The following is a 22,244-nucleotide window of genomic DNA, read 5'->3' as shown; positions in this document are numbered from 1 at the left end:
TTGTAGTAATTTTGTCTAAGTTGATAATGGACATAGAAGAGTTTGTTGTACTTTTTATGACTTTTTGTATCAACTCTGTGATATATAATTTTCTTAAAAACTAATCAAAAGATGGATTTGAACTGACTTTTAGTATATATATTTGTTTATCCAAAAGCTATGACTTCAAGCACCCGTGGGTATGGCTGCCTCAGCCAAGCAAGATGTTGTCCAGGTCACCGATTGAGAGACCTGTATTTTTTTTTTTTAACCCCCCTCACTGTTACGTGTCTTTCTCTTTTTTTTTTTTTATCTTTTTCTTTAAATAAGAAAAACAGCAGAGAAGAAATTTTATGGCTTTGTATTTTACACGTTTTGAAAGTGGCACTTTCATAATATTTTTTATGAACCAGGGGGAGGATTGATTGGAAGAAAAGGCTACGTGGGCACCCTGGGGAAAAGTGACACCATGATGTGTGCAGTATATGGATGGACTGAGGAGATGGCTTTTTCTGGAACGTCCACAGGAGACGTGTGTATCTGGCGAGACATCTTTCTTGTAAAGACAGTTAAAGCACATGATGGACCAGTGTTCAGTATGCATGCATTGGAAAAAGTAAGTCACTTAAATAAATTCTGAATTAAACATAGTTTGACCATGGAATGTAAAACACTTTCACAAGTACAAGAGCACTACCTTTCTACTTAGCTGAGCTACCCAATAATGATATGTGAGCTGGAGTCTTCCTGACCTAAAATAAGGTCTGGGTTCAAACTCCTGAACCCAGAATAGAATATGTCTGCTGTTAAAATTTTTTTTAACTTATTAATAGTATTTGTTAATCATTTACTATGTGTCGAAAACTGTTTACGTGTTTTACATGTTGTCACCATATCCTGTGAGGTAGCTATTATTACTGTCCCTTCTTTTTAAAGGATGGAATTATGAAGCCTCCAGGTGAAGGTGGTAGAGCTACGTTATGGCTCCAGATTGGAACTGCTTTCAAAGTCCTAGTCTAAAAGTAAAATGTTTTGTGTCACTGTAAATATTTCTGCAGGTTCCATGTTGATGTTTAAAAAATGTAATGGATTCTATGTTTGTGTTTTACATGCCATAATTTTTGGCTGTAAATTTAGTTTTCTCTAGAGTTTTTCATTATAAAGAAAGATGATTATTCTAAAAATACTTAGACTTTTATTAACGTAATTAAACCTTTCACTTTCATAGGGGTTTGTAACTGGAGGGAAAGATGGGGTAGTCGCTCTTTGGGATGACTCCTTTGAAAGATGTCTCAAGACCTACGCTATAAAAAGAGCTGCTTTGGCCCCAGGATCTAAAGGTGATATGAGATTTGCAGATTTGTAGGAAAAAAGATCAATTGCTCATTAGCATGGTGATCACTGAGGTACAGCACATGGGGTGCAGTTTTCCTTCTTTACTAAACATGTGTCAGCATTCAGTATTAAAAAGAGAAGCTACTTATCTGCATCCCAGAATCATGGCTGTCCTTTCAAAATCTATTCTCAATGATACACGTAGTAAAATGTAAACAAATACAAGACGGTTGTTTTTAACATTTGTAATTTTTCAAAGAAAGTCGCCATGTGAATGTCACATTTACCGCCAGTCAGGGATTTGTTTTCAGACTTGGCCTTTTGTTTACCATAGAGTTTTGTTGACCCTCCTGTCTCACCCTTCCTGCATCAAGGCACTGCGGTGTTCTGTCTCTGCCCTCCAGGCCTGTCTACCTGCTATCATTTGTCCTAGCATTTCCCCTTTCCCCACCCTCCCACTTCCTCCAGTTACCTGGCCATATACCATTTTGGGGGCTTCCCAGGTGACACAGTGGCAAAGAATGTGCCTGCCAGTGCAGGAGACACAAGAGACACGGGTTCAATCCCTGGGTTGGGAAGATCCCCTGGAGAAGGAAATGGCCACCCACTCCAGTGTTCTTGCCTGGGGAATCCCGTGGACAGAGGAGCCTGTGGTCCACAGGAGCCCGTGGGGTCGCGAGGAGTCGGAGATGACAGCACACGTGTGCACACACTCATCATTCAAATCGCAAACACTGTTTCTTCTAGGAGGATTCCCTACACCCCCACCCCCTCCCACCTCAGGAAAGGTTCAGTTCCTGTTTTTTCCCTTTTCAATGTGTTCTTCACACAGGGTCTGTTCTCCTCATTGAATGCTCTGCGAGGGCAGGCGCTCGGCTCTGTCACGTCTACCAGTACATCTCTGAAGCCTGCCTAGGGCCCAGTAAACATAAATGAATTAATCTTAAGTCGAATTGAATTAAAATTACGAACCAGAATATTGTACATGCTCTAAGAGGGGCCGGAGGTGGGTGAGGAGCAAATATAGAAGGAAAAGAAACAGTTGTCAGACTGGTAGTAGGGGATCTGAGATAATATAGAATAATGGGATTGTAGTATGTAAGTGGTTCTCACTTTTGAGATTAGTAAATTGAATGATTGAGAAAAATATGATACATTTATTAGAGTATTTAAGATATAGGAGAAAGCAACTTTGTAAGATGATTTGCATTGTCAAAATAGCATCATTGGCAGGATATACATCCTTGTATTATATTAACTTCATACCTAGAAGAACATCTCCATTTAACATTTTAGGTCTTCTCTTGGAAGATAACCCATCTATACGTGCCATATCATTAGGACATGGTCATATTTTAGTTGGCACAAAGAATGGTGAAATACTAGAAGTGGATAAAAGTGGCCCAATAACACTTCTGGTCCAGGTAATTTTAAATCATTAATGTGTTTTTTTCCCCTTTGTATGCAGTCAGTTCAATACATAAAAGCCAAAAGCTGACAGTGGTGAAAAATACTGTTAAATTATTTAGGGAAATACTTGTTAATATTTGCAAAAAAATTAAATTTAATTATAGCTAAATAATGGGCTTCCCTGGTGGCTCAGAGGTTAAAGCATCTGCCTGCAATGAGGGAGACCTGGGTTCAATCCCTGGGTCAGGAAGATCCCTCTGGAGAAGGAAATGGCAACCCACTCCAGTATTCTTGCCTGGAGAATCCCATGGACAGAGGAGCCTGGTGGGCTACAGTCCACGGGGTCGCAAAGAGTCGGACGCAACTGAGCGACTTCACTCACTCACTCACTCACTCATAGCTAAATGAGTAGTATCAATAAATAATATGCACATTATCATGTGGAATAATTACCAATATTTTCAGTAATTTATTACAAAACAAACCAGTAGAAAGAAAAGCTAGTTGTAGTTAATTTAACCCAGTCCATTTATTTTATATTTTATTTCTTTGAAATATATTTGTTGAACCTAAGGCAGTTATTTTTCTATGAAACTCTTTAGTTCATTCTTTCTCAAGTTTCTAACTTAGAAAAGCAAAAACTGAATGTGTGCCAAAATTTTACTCCTGAAAACATTTATGAGTGAAAATATGTTAATAATTTTGAAAATCCAGAAGTACAAACTTTGTGTGGTAGAAATATAAAATGAAATAGCAGAATTAGCTAATCCTTAACATTTCTATCAGGAATGCTATATTAATTTGTCAGTTTACATTTCCTATATATGTTATGGGTTTTGATCCTATAAGGCATAGCAGGTGAGGTAGGATCTACACTAATGGAAAATTGCCCTCATGCAACTGTGTATAGTAACACCCTTTGAGTTTTGTTTTCTACCCTGAAAAAGAATTGTTTTCTTTCTTAATGCAGACTGATTTCTTCCAACCCCTACTTCATTCCTGTTAAGTCACCAAAGAGCACATGTAGATGAAAGCGCTGTGCTTTAGGGTTAGCAGACTATCCTAATGTAACAAGGAGAATCTGTAAGCAAAGAGCAAAACGCTGTATGTTAGATTACCTGTGAAACCTTCATGTCTTACTCTTTAATTTCAGTCACATGATATTCCTTTAAAGTAAAAAGGTGTTGGAGTCATGGTGTTTAAATATTTATGATCTCCTGGAAAATATTTACACAGATACACTTTTACAGATGAATCCATATATGGGCTTGTTCAAAAATATAGACGGTTTCATAATTATAAGAAAAGATTTTTAGAAGTAATAAATGACATCTTATTGTTTTCTAATATTTATTATAGAGTTAAAGATTTCAAATATCTACTGTCTCCTAAATGTCAGAAACAAGACAAGGATACCGGGTCTCACCATTATTTTCCAACATTGTGTGTGAGGTCTGGGCCAATCCAGTAAAACAAAACATAAAAGGTATATGTATTAGAAACAAATGGATGACCCTGGATGGATACCAGTATTGTAAGATGTTATAATTTACACCTTGAACAAGAGAATAAACTGAAAAATTATTATAACTAATTAAGTCCTTAGGCATTTATGCAAAATCAGTATGTGAAAGTCAATAGTATTTCTACATGGTCTAGCTGATCTAGCAATGACCAGCTAAAACAAATGACACGAAAATGGTACTCACAAAGAAAACTGCATAGTAACCAGAAATAAAGATGGTTGAAAAAATGCAAGACCTAAGAAAGCTATACAACTTTACTAACGGTATAAGAGACTTATAAGTAAATAATTCAGTATGAGCCTGATCCAAATCCTAATGACGCTTTTCACAAATGCTGGGAAGATTTTTTTTAATCATCTAGAAGAGAAACTATTTAAAAGTAGTCAAAAAGTCTTTTGGGAAACTTTCCATGCTAGAAATAAATATAATATAAAACTATAGTAATTTAAAGTGTGGGAATATACGTACAGCACAGAAGTGCATTCCTATATGTACCGAAAACCCACATTCAACTGTGTTTGTAGCGGCAGTGTGCTGTGAATCAGTTTGTGGACTGCTGCTGCTGCTGCTAAGTCGCTTCAGTCGTGTCCAACACTGTGACCCCCATAGACGGAGCCCACCAGCCTCCTCCGTCCCTGGGATTCTCCAGGCAAGAACACTGGAGTGGGTTGCCATTTCCTTCTCCAATGCATGAAAGTGAAAAGTGAAAGTGAAGTCGCTCAGTCGTGTCTGACTCTTAGCGACCCCATGGACTGCAGCCCACCAGGCTCCTCCATCCATGGGATTTTCCAGGCAAGAGTACTGGAGTGGGTTGCTAGCACCTCTTAACAGTATTAAATCTTCTGATCCATGAACATGGATCTCTCCATTTATTTAGATCTTTTTAAACTTTTTTCAACAATGTTTTTTAGTTTTCAGTGTACATACATGTATGTATTTTGTTTAAGTGACTTCATATATTCTTAGAGTTTTTTTGGTAACTTTTTTAGGATTTTTTGCATACTGTATAAGATTATGTCATCTGCAAATAGAGAGAGTTTTACTTCTCCCTCTCCAATCTAGATGCCTGTGATTTATTTTTCCTACCTAATTATCCTGCCTGGAACTGCCAGTACTATGTCGAACAAAAGTAATGAGAGTAAACATCATTGTCTTGTTTCTGATTTTGGGAAGAAGCATCCAGATTTGTTCTGAATTTAATCAGTCTCTTCCCATCTATCTCTGAGATTTTCCTGTTTCTCCTCGACTTCGGTTTAGCTATGTCCAGGGAGTCTTGGTTGTTTCCCAGGTTCCTTTCATCACAACCTCCATTGTTTTTAGAGCACCCTCAGTCTTCAACTTTTCCACACTGTAGTAAATGAAGTCAGTTCCTTTGAGAAGAAGCTGGATGCTGTGTTATGACTTGCTTCTCCCTTCAGGAAAAATTTCTGATCCAGGGCTCTGGAGTTGAGGGTGAAAACAATGGAATGCTTCTGTTTTTCTGAGTGTCCTTTGCTTTAGGTGTGAGTGCCCACTCGTGTGGAAGAAGCAGTCGCCTCAGCCCTTCTTGGGTTGCCTTTGAGGCCCCAGTGTTCTCACCGGCCACTGCACCTGAGGTAGAGCCTCCATCTCAGAACCAGGAGTGAGCGGGGAGCTCGTACCTTTCAGCGGCGATCACCGGGAGTTTAGCCTGAGTAACAGGGAGCCGGGAGCAGGTGGAGGACGTGATGCCTGCCCTGTGTGGGAGGAGGTGCCCAGCTCGAGGCTGGGGAGAGAGCGCGCCCTTGCTCTTGGTTCCATCAGTCTGGTATGGGGTGTCCATGTCACTGAGTAGGAGGACAAGCGTGCGTCTCAGTTCAGATACAGCAGACTCTCACTGTTCTTACTGAATTTTAGCAGACTTTCTTAGGTAAATGTTTCTTCCTTTGTTTTACCTCCTTGAAACCATTTCCAGAGACTTAATTTTTAAAAAACAATTTCTCTCAGTCTCACTGGTGCAGCAGTCTACAGTACTATTTACTCTGTCATGCAGGAAGCCCCTTCCCTACAGCAGCCACCAGCATTCCTGGGCAGCCAGCTCCTACTTTCTCTACCCTATGCATGTTACGTGGAACAGGAAATGGCAGCCCACTCCAGTATTCTTGCCTGGAGAATCCCATGGACAGAGGAGCCTGGCAGGCTACCGTGCATGGCGTTGCAAGAGTCGGACACGCCTTAGCGACTAAACCACCATCATACACATTATAAGACTTTGAAGCTAGTTTCCATAGAAACTTGATATGTATTGTAACTTTGAGGATAAAGTTGTTACAAAGATATTTTAAGGTATATTCCAAAGAGAGAGAAGTTTTACTAGAGTTATCTATTAGTCATTATCCTATCATTATCATATATTATTGACTTTTTATTTTTCTTCTAAATATAAGTATCTTTAGGTTGAAATGGTCTTAACTGTGTTTTCTTTACAGGGACACATGGAAGGAGAGGTGTGGGGCTTGGCTACACATCCTTATCTGCCCATCTGTGCTACTGTAAGTGATGATAAGACCTTGAGGATATGGGATCTTTCTCCTAGTCATTGTATGTTGGCCGTCCGGAAACTTAAAAAAGGTAAGTGCCTCGCAGACTTGAGCATAGATTAAATTGCCACAATTTTATAACCTCACAAATGTAAGAAAGCTATACTAAATATATAAAAAATACTATAAGTATTTATTCTGTATCTGCTTGCTCATAATGGTATATAAAGAAAATTAGTTATACCTAGTCTTTGCTTTTTGGGACCTTCTCTGCTCATGCCTATCCTGAGTCAGTTTTCCATATCATTTTGGAAACAAGAATATAGGAAGGAAACATAAACTAAGCTTTCTGCCCTTTATGACTATAGATTATATGTAATTTAGAATCAGAAACTAAGCCTTAGCTTAAAAGGGGGTAGCAGAGTTGAGAGGAGGATATTTAATTTCATTTTGTTGTATTGCTATTTCTTGGCTATGTTGCACAGCATGTGGGATCTTAGGGAGCAGGGACTCCCTGACCAGGAGTCAAGCCTGGAGCCTCTGCTCTAGAAACGTGGACTCTGACCACTGGACTGCCAGGGGAGTCCTCAGAGAAGGGTATTGTAGAATGAAACAGAGTTGAGCACATTGTAGAAGACCCTGTCAATATAGAACAACAAAGAGTTCAATTGTTGGAGCAAGATTTTTACTATTAGGCTAGATGAGCTTCACATTACTCGGGAAAGTGGTAGAGAATATTATTTGTAGCATGGGGATATTTTAGGAGGAGCTCTAGCTGAAAAAGTTGGGAATTGTGACTAAGAAATATGATAGAGTACACAGATAAAGGAGAGAATTACTTAGCAATATAAGAACCAAGTTGAAATTAGGCAGCTTGTTATAATTCATTCAGCTGATTTATTTTTCCCTCCTTCTGTTGACTTAAAAGAGCCAGCTCTCTTTTTGTAGTGCTCCTGTCCTGTATGCCTAACTGAACATCTGAAGTTAATCAGAGTCTGTGGAGCCCTAGAGCTCCAGTCACTGTCCTTCCCCTACCCCTTTTTCTGTTAATTAGTGATCTCTTGCATTTTCATTCTCTGGTGTGTGTGTGTGTGTATATGCATGTGCCTGCACATACTGTGTTTCTTTATTTTTTTCTCAGAAACTAGTGAAAATTGCCAGTGGTTTTATATATGAACTTTCAGTGTGAACAGTTACAGTTAGAGTCTAAAACCACAATCACATCTTTGTGCATAGAAAACCAGTGTCAAAAAATTCTTTCCTTCCCAAGTCCATTGGATGTCCTGACCAGTCAAATTCAGAACACACTTACCTATCAGATTTTCTTTCTTTTTTTAAGTTGAGATATAATTGACACAGAACTTTACCTTGGTTTCAGGTGTACAACATATTGATCCAATATTTGTAAATATTGTGAAATAATCACCATAATATCACTACACATACTTAAAATTTTTTTTATTATGATGAGCACTTTTAAGACCTGTTTTCTCAGAAAATTCCAGATATGCAATGCAGTATTACTAACTGTAGTTACCATGCTGTCCATGACACCTCCATGACTTATTTTCTTTATAGCTGGAAGTTTACACTGTTTGACTCCCTTTACCCGTTTTACCCAGTCCCCCCACCCCCACCACTGGCAACCTAGTCTGTTCTCTGTATCTTTGAGCTTTTTTCCTTGATTGCATGTATGAGTGGGATATAGTTTTTGTCTTTCTGTGTCTGATTTATCTCATCTAGCATAATGCCCTCCGGGTCCATCCATGTTGTTGCAAATGGCAAGAGTTTATTCTTTTTACTGGCTGAATAGTGTTAGTGTATATGTATATGTACACATGTGCGTGTATATACATGCAGACATATCTATACCACATTTCCACATTTTCTTTATCCTTTCATCCATTTATCCTTTAATCACTGGTGGCTCAGATGGTAAAGCGTCTGCCTGCAATGCGGGAGACCCAGGTTCAATCCCTGGGTTGGGAAGATCTCCTGGAGAAGGAAATGGCACCCCACTCCAGTATTCTTGCCTGGAAGATTCCATGGACGGAGGAGCCTGGTAGGCTGTACAGTCCATGGGGTTGCAAAGAGTCGGACACGACTGAGCAGCCTCACTTCTTTCACTTTAGTGTGTTCCTGGGCACCTGAGCCGTTTCTGTGTCTCGGTTATTGTAAACAATGCTGCAGTGAACATAGGGGTTTAGTATCTTTTGAGTTCGTGTCTTTGTTTTCTTAGATAAATACCCAGGAATGTAATTACTGGATCATATGATGTTCTACTTTTAATTTTTTTGAGGATCTCTGTTTTTTTTAAACCTCCCTTCAAGTGGACATTGTTACCATTTCACGCAGTCAGTGTTACTTAGATTCATCCATGCGTGTGCATTTCTTTGTTCACCTTTTTTTCTTGTATCTCAAACATTTTCTTCTGTCATTTTCTTCTAAAATACAGTTTCAGAATTTCCATAATGAAGATTTGTTGGAAATTCTCTCATCGTCCTCTGAATGAACCAGTGGTGTATAAAAATAGGGTGGTGGGAATGGCCTATTCTAACAGAAATATTCTATCACTGATGCTGCAGTTCTTTAAAAGCAGATCAGTTTTATTCAGCTTTTCATTGTTGTTTTTAAATTTTTGATTGGCATTATAGTACCACTCGGGGTGAACTGTTACCACTGCCCTGCCCTTGGCATACTACTAGTCTGAACATGTTTTGATTTTTTTACTCTCATTCTTGGATGCTAATTTAACTGCTTCTAGAGTTCTTAGCTCAGAATTATAATTTCAGTGGTTTTCATTGTTCTGTTTTACATTTTTCTATAGTTTTGAGGTTTAATAACATTGGGCATATATGTGGTCTATTATTTAGGATTTGTTGTGTCTTCTGAATCTTTGGATGTATGTCATGTATTAGGCCAGAAAAATTGTCTACCGGTATTACTGGCTCCTTCTAGAAGTAGATCTTTGTATTAGGTTGTTGAGAAGAATCATAATACTGTATTTTTGTTCTTAAATATTCTTCTATAATACCTTTTATTTTTACTTCATCATTAATTCAAGAGAAAAACAAGTGGATTTTCATAACTTTAAAGAGACATGTGGTTTTATGCTGATTGACTTAATTATAACAAAATATTGACATCATAATGGTTTAAATATTGTAAAACACAGTTATATCTTTTAAACATTCAGTAAGCAAATACTGTTTTCTTCAGAAAATGAATATGCAAATATTATGATCCTGAGGCTTAACATTATAGTTAATATAAACTAGAATTTTGCCAAATAATTCAGTTTTATGGTAACTAGTTTTAAAAATAACCAGAAGTATAAATATGCAACATGAATTAATATCTGTATTCTTAATACCTATAAAATAAATATTTGCCAGCCTTTGCAATTTTCTGTATAGGGATATATTGGGAATGTCCTATGTAAAACTTGTATCTGTGACTTTAGCTTTTAATTAGAATCAAACCTGAATGTTTTTCCACTACCCCGAGCCCATCCCACCACCCCTTTGTAACTGCTGTCTGTTCTCTGTATCATTTCATGTACCTTTTGGCCATTTGTATATCTTCTTTAGAAAAATATCAGTTCAGTATTTGTTCATTTTTAAACCAATGTGGATTTTTTGCTATTGAGTTTTATGAGTTCTTTATTCATTTTGGATGTATAACCCCTTATCTGATATATGATTTGCAGTTATTTTTCCCATTCAGTATGTTGCTTTTTCATTTCATTGCTGATTTTCTTTCCTGTGCAGAAGCTTTATAGTTCGATGTCATCTCACTTGTTTATTTTGTTGTTGTTGTTTTTGCTTTTGTTGTCAGGATCAAAACGTTATTTCCAAGATCTATGTCAAGGAGCTTACCACCTAAGTTTTCCTCTAAGAATTCTTTGGTTTCACATCTTATATTTCGAGTCTTCAGTCCTTATAGAGCTAACTTTTGTTTGTGTGTAAGATAGTGATCCGGTTTCATTTCTTTTCCATGTGGCCATTCTAGTTTCCCAGCACAGTTTATTGAAGAGGCTCTCCTTTCTCCACTGTACATTCTTGACTTCCTTGGTAAATTAACTGACCATATGTACATGGGTTTATTTCTGGGCTCTATTCTTTTCCATTATTGTGTGTGTCTGTTTTTATGCAAGCATCATGCTGTTTTGATTACTGTAGCTTTGTAATATAGTTTGAAATCAGAGAGAATGAGGTCTTCAGTTTTGTTGTTCTTTCTCAAGATTGCTTTGGCTTTGGAATATTTTGTAGTACCATCCAAATTTTAAGATGATTAGTTCTATATCTGACAAACACCAGTGGAATTTTTATAGGGAGCATATTGACTCTTTAGATTGCTTTGGGTGGTGTGGACATTTTTGCTAATGAGCACGGATTGTCCCTTGTCTGTTGATAAACATTCTAAAGTTCCATGGGATCTGTGGGTTCAATTCTGTGCCCTGTAGGCCCTCAGCCTCTTTCTCATCCAGTGTAGTTTGTTTCAAAATAAGAATTCATCAGCATACATATTTTTGTTCTGCGTCTGTCAAACCAGACTTCAGCTAGTCATTTTATCTCTTATAGCAAAATTGCCTCATAATCAGTTAGTTATGTGGTGAATATGTTTGTGGCAAAATGTCTATGACAAAGTAGCCTACAGCAAAAATACTTGCTACAATTAGATATAATAGTGAGAAGCGTGACTCCCACCTCCACTCCTTGATTTCTAGACCCGTGGATTCTGACTTTGAGGTGGACAGCACCATGTAATGATCAGTGCTTTAAAGCACATACTGCATCCTGCAACAAAGAACCCTGGTCTTCCAGGGTATTGCTTGCAAAAGACTCTATAAATCAGTTTTCAGTAAGCCATTCCATCATTTTTTAGTAGCCCTCTGTGAAAGATGAGGGTATGTGATAAAACTAGCTGATTCCGTAGGTATGAGCCTAACGCTGCACCTCCTTCACTATGAAAGAGTGAAGGGCTTGGAATTTGGTGATGGTGAATTAGGCGTCCTGGCCATGGATAGTGGTGCTAGCAGAAGCTCTGTGGATAGGGAAGGTGAATCCGAAAGTCCTGTCTGTTCCACTGAGGATGACTCTGTCCTCTCCGTAATGGAAGAGGCTCAGTGTAATCGGCTTGCCATCAGATGCTGGGCTAGTTTCCCTGAGGAGTGGTGCCTTATCAGAGGTTCAGGAGGTCTCTACTGTTAGCAGATTGGGCAGCACCAAGACCAGCCTTGGTAAAGAAAAGTCTGTGTTTTGAACTCAAGCATGGACTTTGCCCTTGCCACCTTTGACCCACCAAGCAGGTGCTAGCTGGCTAGGAAAAGAGCCTGCCTGATATCCATAAAACATATTATTTTGTCCATCTGATTATTGAGAGCTTCCTCTGCAATAGGCACATGTATTGGACTTTATTTTGGACACAGAAATCTTCACAGCCTATGTATGCCCTTTCTGAGAGTTTTACCCACACGTTTATCTTCTAGATTTCCTTTCCTCTCATCGTCCAGTCCTGTTTCTTCCAGTTCCTATTTATTCAAATAGTGAACAGTTGCTAGTGAATCAGTGTAAATCTGTCTATGTAGTCATCTCTTACCACAAAAGTGATAAGTCAGGTACACTGCTTGAAGAGCTGCCCACTGGGGAGTTTCACTACAGTCCTTCCAGGTCACCCCTAGTGTGGCTGTGATGCTTCAGTTCAGTTCAGTCGCTCAGTCGTGTCTGACTCTTTGCGACCCCATGAACTGCAGCACGCCAAGCCTCCCTGTCCCTCACCAACTCCCGGAGTTCACCCAAACTCACATCCATCGAGTCAGTGATGCCATCCAGCCATCTCATCCTCTGTCGTCCCCTTCTCCTCTTGCCCCCAATCTCTCCCAGCATCAAAGTCTTTTCCAGTGAGTCAAATCTTCCCATGAGGTGGCCAAAGTACTGGAGTTTCAGCTTCAGCATCAGTCCTTCCAATGAACACCCAGGACCAATTTCCTTCAGAATGGACTGGTTGGATCTACTTGCAGTCCAAGGGACTCTCAAGAGTTTTCTCCAACACCACAGTTCAAAAGCATCAATTCTTCGGCGCTCAGCCTTCTTCACAGTCCAACTCTCACATCCATACATGACCACAGGAAAAACCATAGCCTTGACTAGATGGACCTTTGTTGCCAAAGTAATGTCTCTGCTTTAGAATTTGCTATCCAGGTTGGTCATAACTTTCCTTCCAAGGAGTAAGCGTCTTTTAATTTCATGGCTGCAGTCACCATCTGCAGTGATGTTGGAGCCCCCAAAAATAAAGTCTGACACTGTTTTCCAATGTTTCCCCATCTATTTCCCATGAAGTGATGGGACCAGATGCCATGATCTTCGTTTTCTGAATGTTGAGCTTTAAGGCAACTTTTTCACTCTCCTCTTTCAGTTTCATCAAGACTAACGTACCATGTAGGAACATCTGAAAATCTGGCTCAGTGTTTTTCTTCTTCGCTCAGTTGGTCATAAGGAACCCCTGTTGAGGCCATAAGTACAGATTGAGAGAGAGGAGAGACACTTCAGTAGGCTTTATTGCTGAAGGATTCTGAGCCCCCTGATCGTACAAATTACTTCTAACTTCCAGATCTTGCCAAGCCTGCCTGGTCTTTTCTATTCTGTGTCTAGTTGATGAAAGATTGCTATTCTGCACACCCAGTCAGTAACTTGCCTGGTCATGTCATTTTCAGTTCATGAAAGGAAGCTCAGGACACAGTTACCTGATATCCCATAGTTAGGCATTTACTTGCTGTCTAGTGAGACCTGGTAGCAATCCAGAAGCTGTGTCTCAAAAAGAAAATAGTTACCTGCAAAGGAGGACGTGGAATTTCTCCCATCTGAAGTTGGTTCCTTTGGGACCTTTCCAGAGGCGCTGCAGACACTTTGAAGGTCATTAAATCTGCTTAAGATCAGCTTGCCTTTTCTAATCCTGGCCCCCACTGGAAGCTTATAAGCGACCTGATACACAGGTGGAGCAGCTCACTCAAATGTGCTGTGTGTTGCCTCCCGAAAGGCCTCCCAAGCGTTTTGCTCCTTGTGTTTGTGGTAGGTGATGGGAGGTGTAGCAATTTGTCTTCCATGGTGGAGGGAATGGCTTGACATACTCCAAGATCATTGGATCCCCAGAAACATCACTGAGGTGACAGGGTTCCTATATCTTTGTGGAAATTATCTGCCACTCTCCTAATTCACTTGTGTCCTGCTAAGACATCTAAAGTACTTGTTGCTTCCTGCTCCCCAGATCCGTTCAGCATAATGTCATCAATGTAGTGGACCACTGAGATGTTTTATGGAGTGTCAAGATGATAAGGATCTCTGTGGACTCTATTATGGCAAAGAACAGGAGAGTTGAAATAGCCCTGAGGCAAAGATTTGAAGGTGTCCACAGATGCAAGCCAGGTAAAAGCAAACTGCTTCTAGTGGGCTTTACAATTGGTATGGAGATAAAAGGGCATATTGGCCAGGGCAGTAGCTGCTTGTAAAATGCTAGGGACTGTGTTCATTTGTTCTAGTAAAGATCTGGAAGAGTAGCTTCAGTTGAAATCATCTCCTGATTAAATTTATTATCCAGAGTTATTAGCTAAATCCATCTTACTTCAGCACAGGCCAAACAAGCAATGACAGTATGATAGGAATTATTATTCCTGCACATTTCATGTCCTAGGTAATATCACTGATTGCGGTTCTCAGGCTTGCGGTTTTGTTTCCGTTTATTGTCTTAGTAGACAGAGAAATTTCCACGGGTTTTCATTTAGTTCTTCCTTACCCCTTGGGTCCACAGAGCCAGCGTAGAGCATTGTACAAGTGGCCAAGTGTATCTGTTCCCCTTCAGGAATTGGATGGGGTCCACTGTGATTTGGAATTGGACTTAGAATCCATCTATCGCATGATCACCTTAAGGCCCCACTTTTACTGCTTGTACACCGGGAGCTTTTTCTGCCCTTAAGAAGTAGTGTCACTGCGGAGCCCATGTCTAGTAATTCCTAGAAGTTTGGGTCTTTCCTTCTCTTCAGTTCACACTCATTCTACTAAGTGGCCACAGAACCTTGGAGGAAGGTTTATGTTACACACCTACATACCTGTGACCGTGCCTCATAGTTCTTCCTCACTGGGACTTGGCCTTCCCTTCAGTGAAGGGGCTCTGAGTATATGAATTTGCTTAGGTCTGAAAAGTTGCTGGGAGTCTGACTCTCCACTGTGATGGTTTAAGTCGGGGGTTTTGGCCACCAGGTCTGGAGTTTTTCCTATTATGTAGATCAAACACTAATCTAGTAACTTATTTATTTCATTCCTGGAGACCCTGTGATTAATTAACCACCAACAGAAATCTCCGCAAGCCAAAATATTGTGATTAGTAGTACATCCCGCCTGCCCTTTTTGGTGAAAGAACATACCTTGTTTTTGTTGATTAAGCACTGCTGCTTGGCGTCTGCTTCTCCCGGAGTATCTTTTTCATCAGGGAGCCTGTGGTGACATTTCCACTTCCTGACCTCTAGGCGGGGGACACAGAGCTTTCCAGGGATGCAGATGCTGCCCTTAATGACTGTATCTCTCAGTGCTTTCGTGAAGGGACTAGTTTCTGGACATCTTCAGGGGACCTGTGACTGGTGGGAGGGTATGCAGGTTGCCTGTGAGAGATCTTCCCCAGTATCCTTCCCTCCCTGGGGTTCTGGACTCCTTCCTCTGTGTCAGAGGTGAGCCCATGCATCCGGTCCAGCCCACTTCCTGAGCTTGTAAATCAGGCGTTATCAGAACACAGCCATGCCCGTTTCTGCATGTGTTGTCTCGGTGTGCTGTTGCACTGCAGTAGCAGAGTTCAGGAGTTGTGACGGAGCTGATGCGGTCTGCAAAGCTGAAAATATTTATTCTCTGGTCCTTTAAGAAGTTTGCCAACCTTTGCCTTAGAGCAGGCTGAGATTTGATCCAAGTTAGGGGTCTAGTGACAGCAAAGGAATGATGGTGATGGTTTTTCAGGAGGTTAAACGTCCTCTGCAAGCACCTGTTTCAAAAGGTGAGTCTTCCAGGAGAGGAAGCTCTCTGCACCGGCCAGTGAAACTCCAAACAGCTTAGAAGATCAAGACTCAGTTTTGTCGAAGTCCAGCCAGGAGCTCCCAGTCCACGGTGAAGAGTTCTTTTCCCAATCAGTGCCCTCACTTTCACGCAAGAAAACTTGGCAAGTCTGTGAATTCAATTAACATTGTAAATTTTCGGCAGTATCAGCCCCGTCAGAAATTCATTTAGGTTTGTCATGGAAGCTTTCTCTACTCAGACCATGACTCACGCTGAGAGTTTAAAGGACCTGGGCTTGTTATTCCATTCTGTTAACTCTGCGCGCATTCAGTGTAATCTTCTGTACAGTGCAGAGCTCGTGGCCATCATCATTGTTGTCATGGTGAAGGGCAGCAGCTTCTTGGACTCCCCAGGCACTTACTGCAGTGGATACTTCAGTCAGCCACAGGGCACAGCTTAGTTCGTTGCTATGCCAGTGCGCACCCTGGATGGCTCGCATCCCATTTCCCATTGGCAGGGACCCAGCACTACGCTGAAGCCCAAAGCCATGACTGAACCAATTCCACAAATCTTATCTTTAACAATATGCCTCCTTTGACCACTTTAGTACTGTTCTGTATCAATCACAGACAGAAACCACCCCAGTAATTTGAACAGGGAAGTTCTAATATGGAGTGTTAGCTAATGAAAGGTGATTTAACTACTGAAAGATGTAAAAGAGGATTCTAAGAGGAAGTGGCAGCTGCTTTCTGCGGCTAGTGGACGGTGATCAAGGAATAAACTTCAAGGGCGGGCCCCCCCTCTTCCCCTGGGGCGGAGATTCAGATCTCTTTGGAAAAGGTACAGGTGCCTCAGGAACATACTGCCTGCCAATGGAAAAGAAACTTGCCCGTGGGCTGATCAAGATCTTCTGCTATGAAGGCAGAGAAACCCCACTACCCCCAGCTCCTGTCCCCTCATTAATCCTCTGGTTACAGCATATCAGAAGGAAGAAAAGGGTCTTCCTTCTTCTTCGGCCTTCCCTCCAGCACCCTCTGCCAGCAAAGGAAAGACATCTGTAGGGTCCAGCCCCAGCCATCAGTGCGTGCAAGCCCAGTCGCTTCAGCTGTCTCTGTGACCCCATGGGCTGTAGGCCACCAACCTACTCTTGTCCACGGGGTTCTCCAGGGAAGAATGCTGGCGGGGAGCGGGGGTGGGGAGGTTGCCGTGCTTTCTCCTCCAGGGGAGCTTCCCAACCCAGGGATCGAACCCATATCTCCTCTGTTTCCTACATTGCAGGCAGATTGTTTACCCACTGAGTGACCTGGGAAGCCCCCAGTAATCAGAGAGCAGGAAGAAAAAGGGCAGATTTGGAGTTGAGAGGCAGTAAATGAGTAACAGCCCTTCTCCAGTCTCACGGCTGTAACTGCCACCTCCTTCACGTATGATACATCTCTGCCCTATATTCTCCCTTGAGCTCCAGAGAGGTATTAATATAACAAAATGCCTCCTTGTCTTCATTTGAATTTCTCACAGGCATTCTTAAGGGCACAAAACCAAACATTCACACCTCCCCTAGTGTTTCCTGTCTCAGCAAATAACATCATCATTCAAACAAAAGACATAGCCTCTACTTTTCTCTCTTTTTTCCTGCTTTACTCCCAGTTGGTCAAGGTCCTGCCATCTCTTTCTTCAAAAGGTATACAAATCCTACCATTTTCCACTTCTTCCACTGCTGCTGCTCTGCTTCAGGTCACCATCATCTCTGGACTGTTAAATGTCAGAAATCACATCCTAGATTTCTAATGTATGCTTGATAAAAGGGACTGCTTATTCTCAATTCATTCTATGACTTCTCATTCTGTAACAGCTGTTCCCTGTCTGCCCCATCCCAGAGTTTAGGCAAGACTCCAGGAGCCTTAGCATATGAGTGCGCCTGCTGCATCCTTCGCTGTTGGGTTAGGCCCATTTTTTGTGTTTGCCAGTTCAGCATTAACCCTTATTTTATTAATTAATAATATTTATATTATGATTTATTCATGTATAGTTTTGAAATGTGTATAAATCTTCCTGGCTTAAACTAATAATTGCCTATTGTCAGGTTTTTAAATTTTGAAATAATTTTTATAAAGATGACCTTATTTCTTAAATGTCTTATTTGTTGGATAGACACTGCAAAGGTAGCAAACTCCCCTAACAGAAACAACAAAATTTCTACATATATTATATCATTGGCTTTTTATGTTAGTTAAAATTGCTCATCATTTTCATCAGCTTAGTTTCTTTCAAGGTCACTATCAGTACTCACTTTTCCTACATTCAGAAAAGGAAAGGTTTGTCTTAATTAATGCTTGGAATTCTGTACCATTGTTCTCAATAAAAAAACTTCATTATCTGCGTCTTTATTTCTAATATTGATTTGAAGCTATAATAAACATAGGACTCCTCCTCTGTGAAATCAAAGTTTTCTTAAGCATATACTTTTTTTAATAGAGGAAAATCCCGATACATGCTTTCTTTGTTTTTTAGGTGGGAGGTGTTGCTGTTTTTCTCCTGATGGTAAAGCTTTAGCTGTAGGTCTCAATGATGGAAGTTTCTTAATGGCGAATGCAGATACTCTAGAAGATCTTGTATCTTTTCACCACAGAAAAGATGTTATTTCAGATATTCGATTTTCGCCAGGTAAGATCTCATTGAAATCATATTTGATTATTAATTTGAGTATGACAATGAATATATCACTGTGTGAATTTTTATTTGCTGTTATTTTATCTCAGACTTTTAGTTTTTACTAGAAGAGGCAGTATAGTGAGAGGGGAAAGCCCTGTATTTAGATCAGTGGCAAAATACCTGGCTTAGGGCCAGCTCTGTCACTGAAGTTGCTGTGTGACTTGGGCCAAGGCATTTCTTTGAGCTTCCTTTTCCTCATTTGTAACATAAGAGGGATTAGATAACTGTTTTCATTATATTCCTAATGCTTTTGAAATTACATTAATTTTGCTTTATCAGTTTCCATGTATTCATTACGAATGACAAAACCTACTATAAAATTGCTAATGTTAAGGCAAAATTTATTTATGTTAGCTTACTTATATTTTTTCCTAAATTTAAAGTTTTGTTCAATGCAAAGAATATCAAAATTACTTTGTGTATAATTTTTGACATTTTCTTTCCATCACACTACCTCACTACATTAAAATTTTATTTCATTGTTTAATTATACATGAAAAATATTACCATTAATTGCTTGGCTCATCTGTCTTTTTATAACATGCAAAACACATAAAGTTCCTCCAAAAAAATTAAGAAAATTAACTCTAGTTGTACAGTATAAAAAATATTTCTAACTGCAGAAAATTTCAAGCAAATATGTTTCTATTATAGGTTCTGGGAAATATCTTGCTGTAGCATCGCATGATAGCTTTATAGATATATACAATGTCACGAGCAGTAAACGAGTAGGAATATGCAAAGGCGCTACCAGTTACATAACCCATGTTGATTGGGATATTAGAGGTAAGAATCTCAGTACTTACTATTTGATACAGTTTCATTTGATTTAGTACAGCTGCTTTAAAGAGACAAATAATCAGACAGATGAATTCAAAAGCACTGTGAAAAACAAACATTATTCTCAAAATGATTTTCACTACTTTATTTCATATCTAAAGATGAATGCTGGGAGTTTAGGCTTTTCAATGCCTCGTCTAATATAATTCACATGATAGTACAGTAAGTGATAGATTCTTAATTTGTAAAGTAATTTAAATATTATTCTTTTTTAGTCATTTGTCCTAGTTTTTGCCAGATAAGTTTGATATAAATGGTCACTGAAATTTTAGAAAATAGTTCTGTTAATTAGGGTTTTCTTGAGAGCAGTGTTTGACCTTTTTCTTTGTGTTTTGGCTGTGCTCTGCAGCTTGTGGGCTCTCAGTTCCCTGATCAGGGACTCAACCCAGGACACAGCCATGAAAGCCCGGAGTCCCAGCCCCTAGAGCACTAGGGAATTCCTAATGTTAATGTAATTTTCCCAGCATTCAATAAAATACATTCCCTAACATTGTCATAGTTGTTTAACATACAGGATTTAATTAATATCTTTGTTTTTTAGCAGAATGTGTGGCATATGTCAGTGTTAATAATTTGGATAAAGGTTAATATTTTAAATGCTCCATTTTGAGGGGTTGTTGTTTCAGATAGTCACCTCTGTAAATATGGTATTGTAAATTAGTTTTTCCAAATACCATTAAAATATATATTTCAAAAGTTCAGTTCAGTTCAGTCACTCAGTCGTGTCCGACTCTGCGACCCCATGAACCGCAGCACACCAGGCCTCCCTGTCCATCATCAACTCCTGGAGTCCGCTCAAACCCATGTCCATTGAGTCAGTGATGCCATCCAACCGTCTCATCCTCTGTTGTCCCCTTCTCCTGCCCTCAATCTTTCCCAGCATCAGGGTCTTTTCAAATGAGTCAGCTCTTCGCATCAGGTGGCCAAAGTATTGGAATTTCAGCTTCAGCATCAGTCCTTCCAATGAATATTCAGGACTGATTTCCTTAAGGATGGATCGGTTGGATCTCCTTGCAGTCCAAGGGACTCTCAAGAGTCTTCTCTAACACCACAGTTCAAAAGCATCAATTCTTCGATGCTCAGCTTTCTTTATAGTCCAGCTCTCGCAGCCTTGACTACATGGACCTTTGTTGACAAAGTAATGTCTCTGCTTTTCAATATGCTATCTAGGTTGGTCATAATTTTCCTTCCAAGGAGTAAGCATCTTTTAATTTCATGGCTGCAATCACCATCTGCAGTCATTTTGGAGCCCAGAAAAATAAAGTCAGCCACTGTTTCCACTGTTTCCCCATCTATTTGTCATGAAGTGATGGGACCGGATGCGATGATCTTCGTTTTCTGAATGTTGAGCTTTAAGCCAACTTTTTCACTCTCCTCTTTCATTTTCATCAAGAGGCTCTTCAGTTCTTCACTTTCTGCCATAAGGGTGGTGTCATCTGCATATCTGAGGTTATTGATATTTTTCCCGGCAATCTTGATTCCAGCTTGTGCTTCCTCCAGCCCGGTGTTTCTCATAATGTACTCTACATATAAGTTAAATAAGCAGGATGACAATATACAGCCTTGACATACTCCTTTTCCTGTTTTAAAAGATACTTCAAATTTTATTTCTAGGATTTTTATATGCATAATGACAGAAATAGCTTATTCACACACACGTGCATGCTCACTCAGTTGTGTCAGACTTTTTGCAACCCCATGGACTGCAGCCTACCAGGCGCCACTGTCTGTGGGATTTTCCAGGCAAGAATACTGGAGTGGGTTGCCACTTCCTCCTCCAGGGGATCTTCCCCACCCAGGGACTGAACCCATATCTCTTTACGTCTCCTGCATTGGCAGGCAGATTCTTTACTGCTGAGCCACCTGGGAAGCACACACACACACACACACACACACACACAGACAAATTAAGCCATTTAGGAATTTAATTACTTTATTATATATTTATTACTTTATTATGGTTGACTGCAAAGGAAAATGGTTTTATGTTAAGGCTAAATTTTTCCCAAAAAAGTTAAACATCATACTAACTGTGTACGTATTTATATTTTATATATGTGTATATTTTTTAATTTTTTTAAGGAAAGCTTTTACAGGTCAACACTGGTGCTAAAGAACAATTATTCTTTGAAGCTCCCAGAGGGAAAAAACAAACCATTCCCAGTGGAGAGGTAGGAAGATAGTAGTGCTTGTAATGTTGATATGACTAATAGTGGTTAGAAGGCAGATGCCTGTCTGGGTGCAGGAATATATGCTCTGTTAAGAAAAAGAATAAATTGCTTACTTGTATGGCTAGCTCTTCTCTAATTGCTTTCCTTAAAAGACAAGAAGCATGCAGCATGTGAAAGACGTGCCATCTAAGACTGGATTCCTGCATCTCTGTCAGATCTTTTGGAACCCATGTACCTAAGATTCTTATTGGCAAATTTCTATTTAAAGAAAAAAAGAAAAAAAATGTGTGTGGTTTTGTGACTGACATTATTAGCAAAACTTTTTGACATGGCCAAGGAAGAGAAACTAAATTTAATTTGAAAGTGGCTTAGTAAGGAGAGGGATTGTAAGTCAAATTCTTAATTTCCAATAATGATTAATTAGAAAACATTCTTATAAAGTAGTAGTAGAAATTTAGACGTGAAATGAAAGAATCCGTATCTGATATTCTAAGAGCAGAAAAAGTCCTATTTATTAATATTGTCACTGTATGCTCAGCATCTAGAATACATAGTGAATAACTTGAATGATGTTACGTTAAAATTTTTCTGCAGGAACTAGTGGACTTGGCAAGCTACAAAACCAGAGCAACTAATAATTTGTTTCACTATTTCTATGAAACTTTTAATTTTACTTTAAATCTATAATTAATTACAAAGAAGAATATTCAGTTGTTTGTTGTTAATGTTGTAGAGTGAGAA

The 22,244-nt window shown here is 39.6% G+C and overlaps 1 protein-coding gene across 1 annotated transcript in view; it reads left to right on the top strand.

Annotated features, from left to right (window-relative positions):
• Positions 1-22,244, top strand: part of EML5 (EMAP like 5) — a 151,301-nt gene that overhangs the window by 86,421 nt on the left and 42,636 nt on the right. Inside the window, exons 18-24 of the mRNA XM_052646355.1 lie at positions 393-595; positions 1,208-1,319; positions 2,611-2,738; positions 6,698-6,839; positions 18,292-18,444; positions 19,147-19,278; positions 21,415-21,503. Of these exons, the coding sequence (XP_052502315.1) occupies positions 393-595; positions 1,208-1,319; positions 2,611-2,738; positions 6,698-6,839; positions 18,292-18,444; positions 19,147-19,278; positions 21,415-21,503 (959 nt within the window). The remainder of the gene's footprint in view (positions 1-392; positions 596-1,207; positions 1,320-2,610; positions 2,739-6,697; positions 6,840-18,291; positions 18,445-19,146; positions 19,279-21,414; positions 21,504-22,244) is intronic.

This window comes from Budorcas taxicolor, chromosome 10 (assembly GCF_023091745.1).
Source record: "Budorcas taxicolor isolate Tak-1 chromosome 10, Takin1.1, whole genome shotgun sequence".
In the NCBI taxonomy this organism is placed as follows: domain Eukaryota; kingdom Metazoa; phylum Chordata; class Mammalia; order Artiodactyla; family Bovidae; genus Budorcas; species Budorcas taxicolor.
Note: the sequence above shows the minus strand (reverse complement) of the source record. Positions and strands in the feature narration are given on the sequence as shown.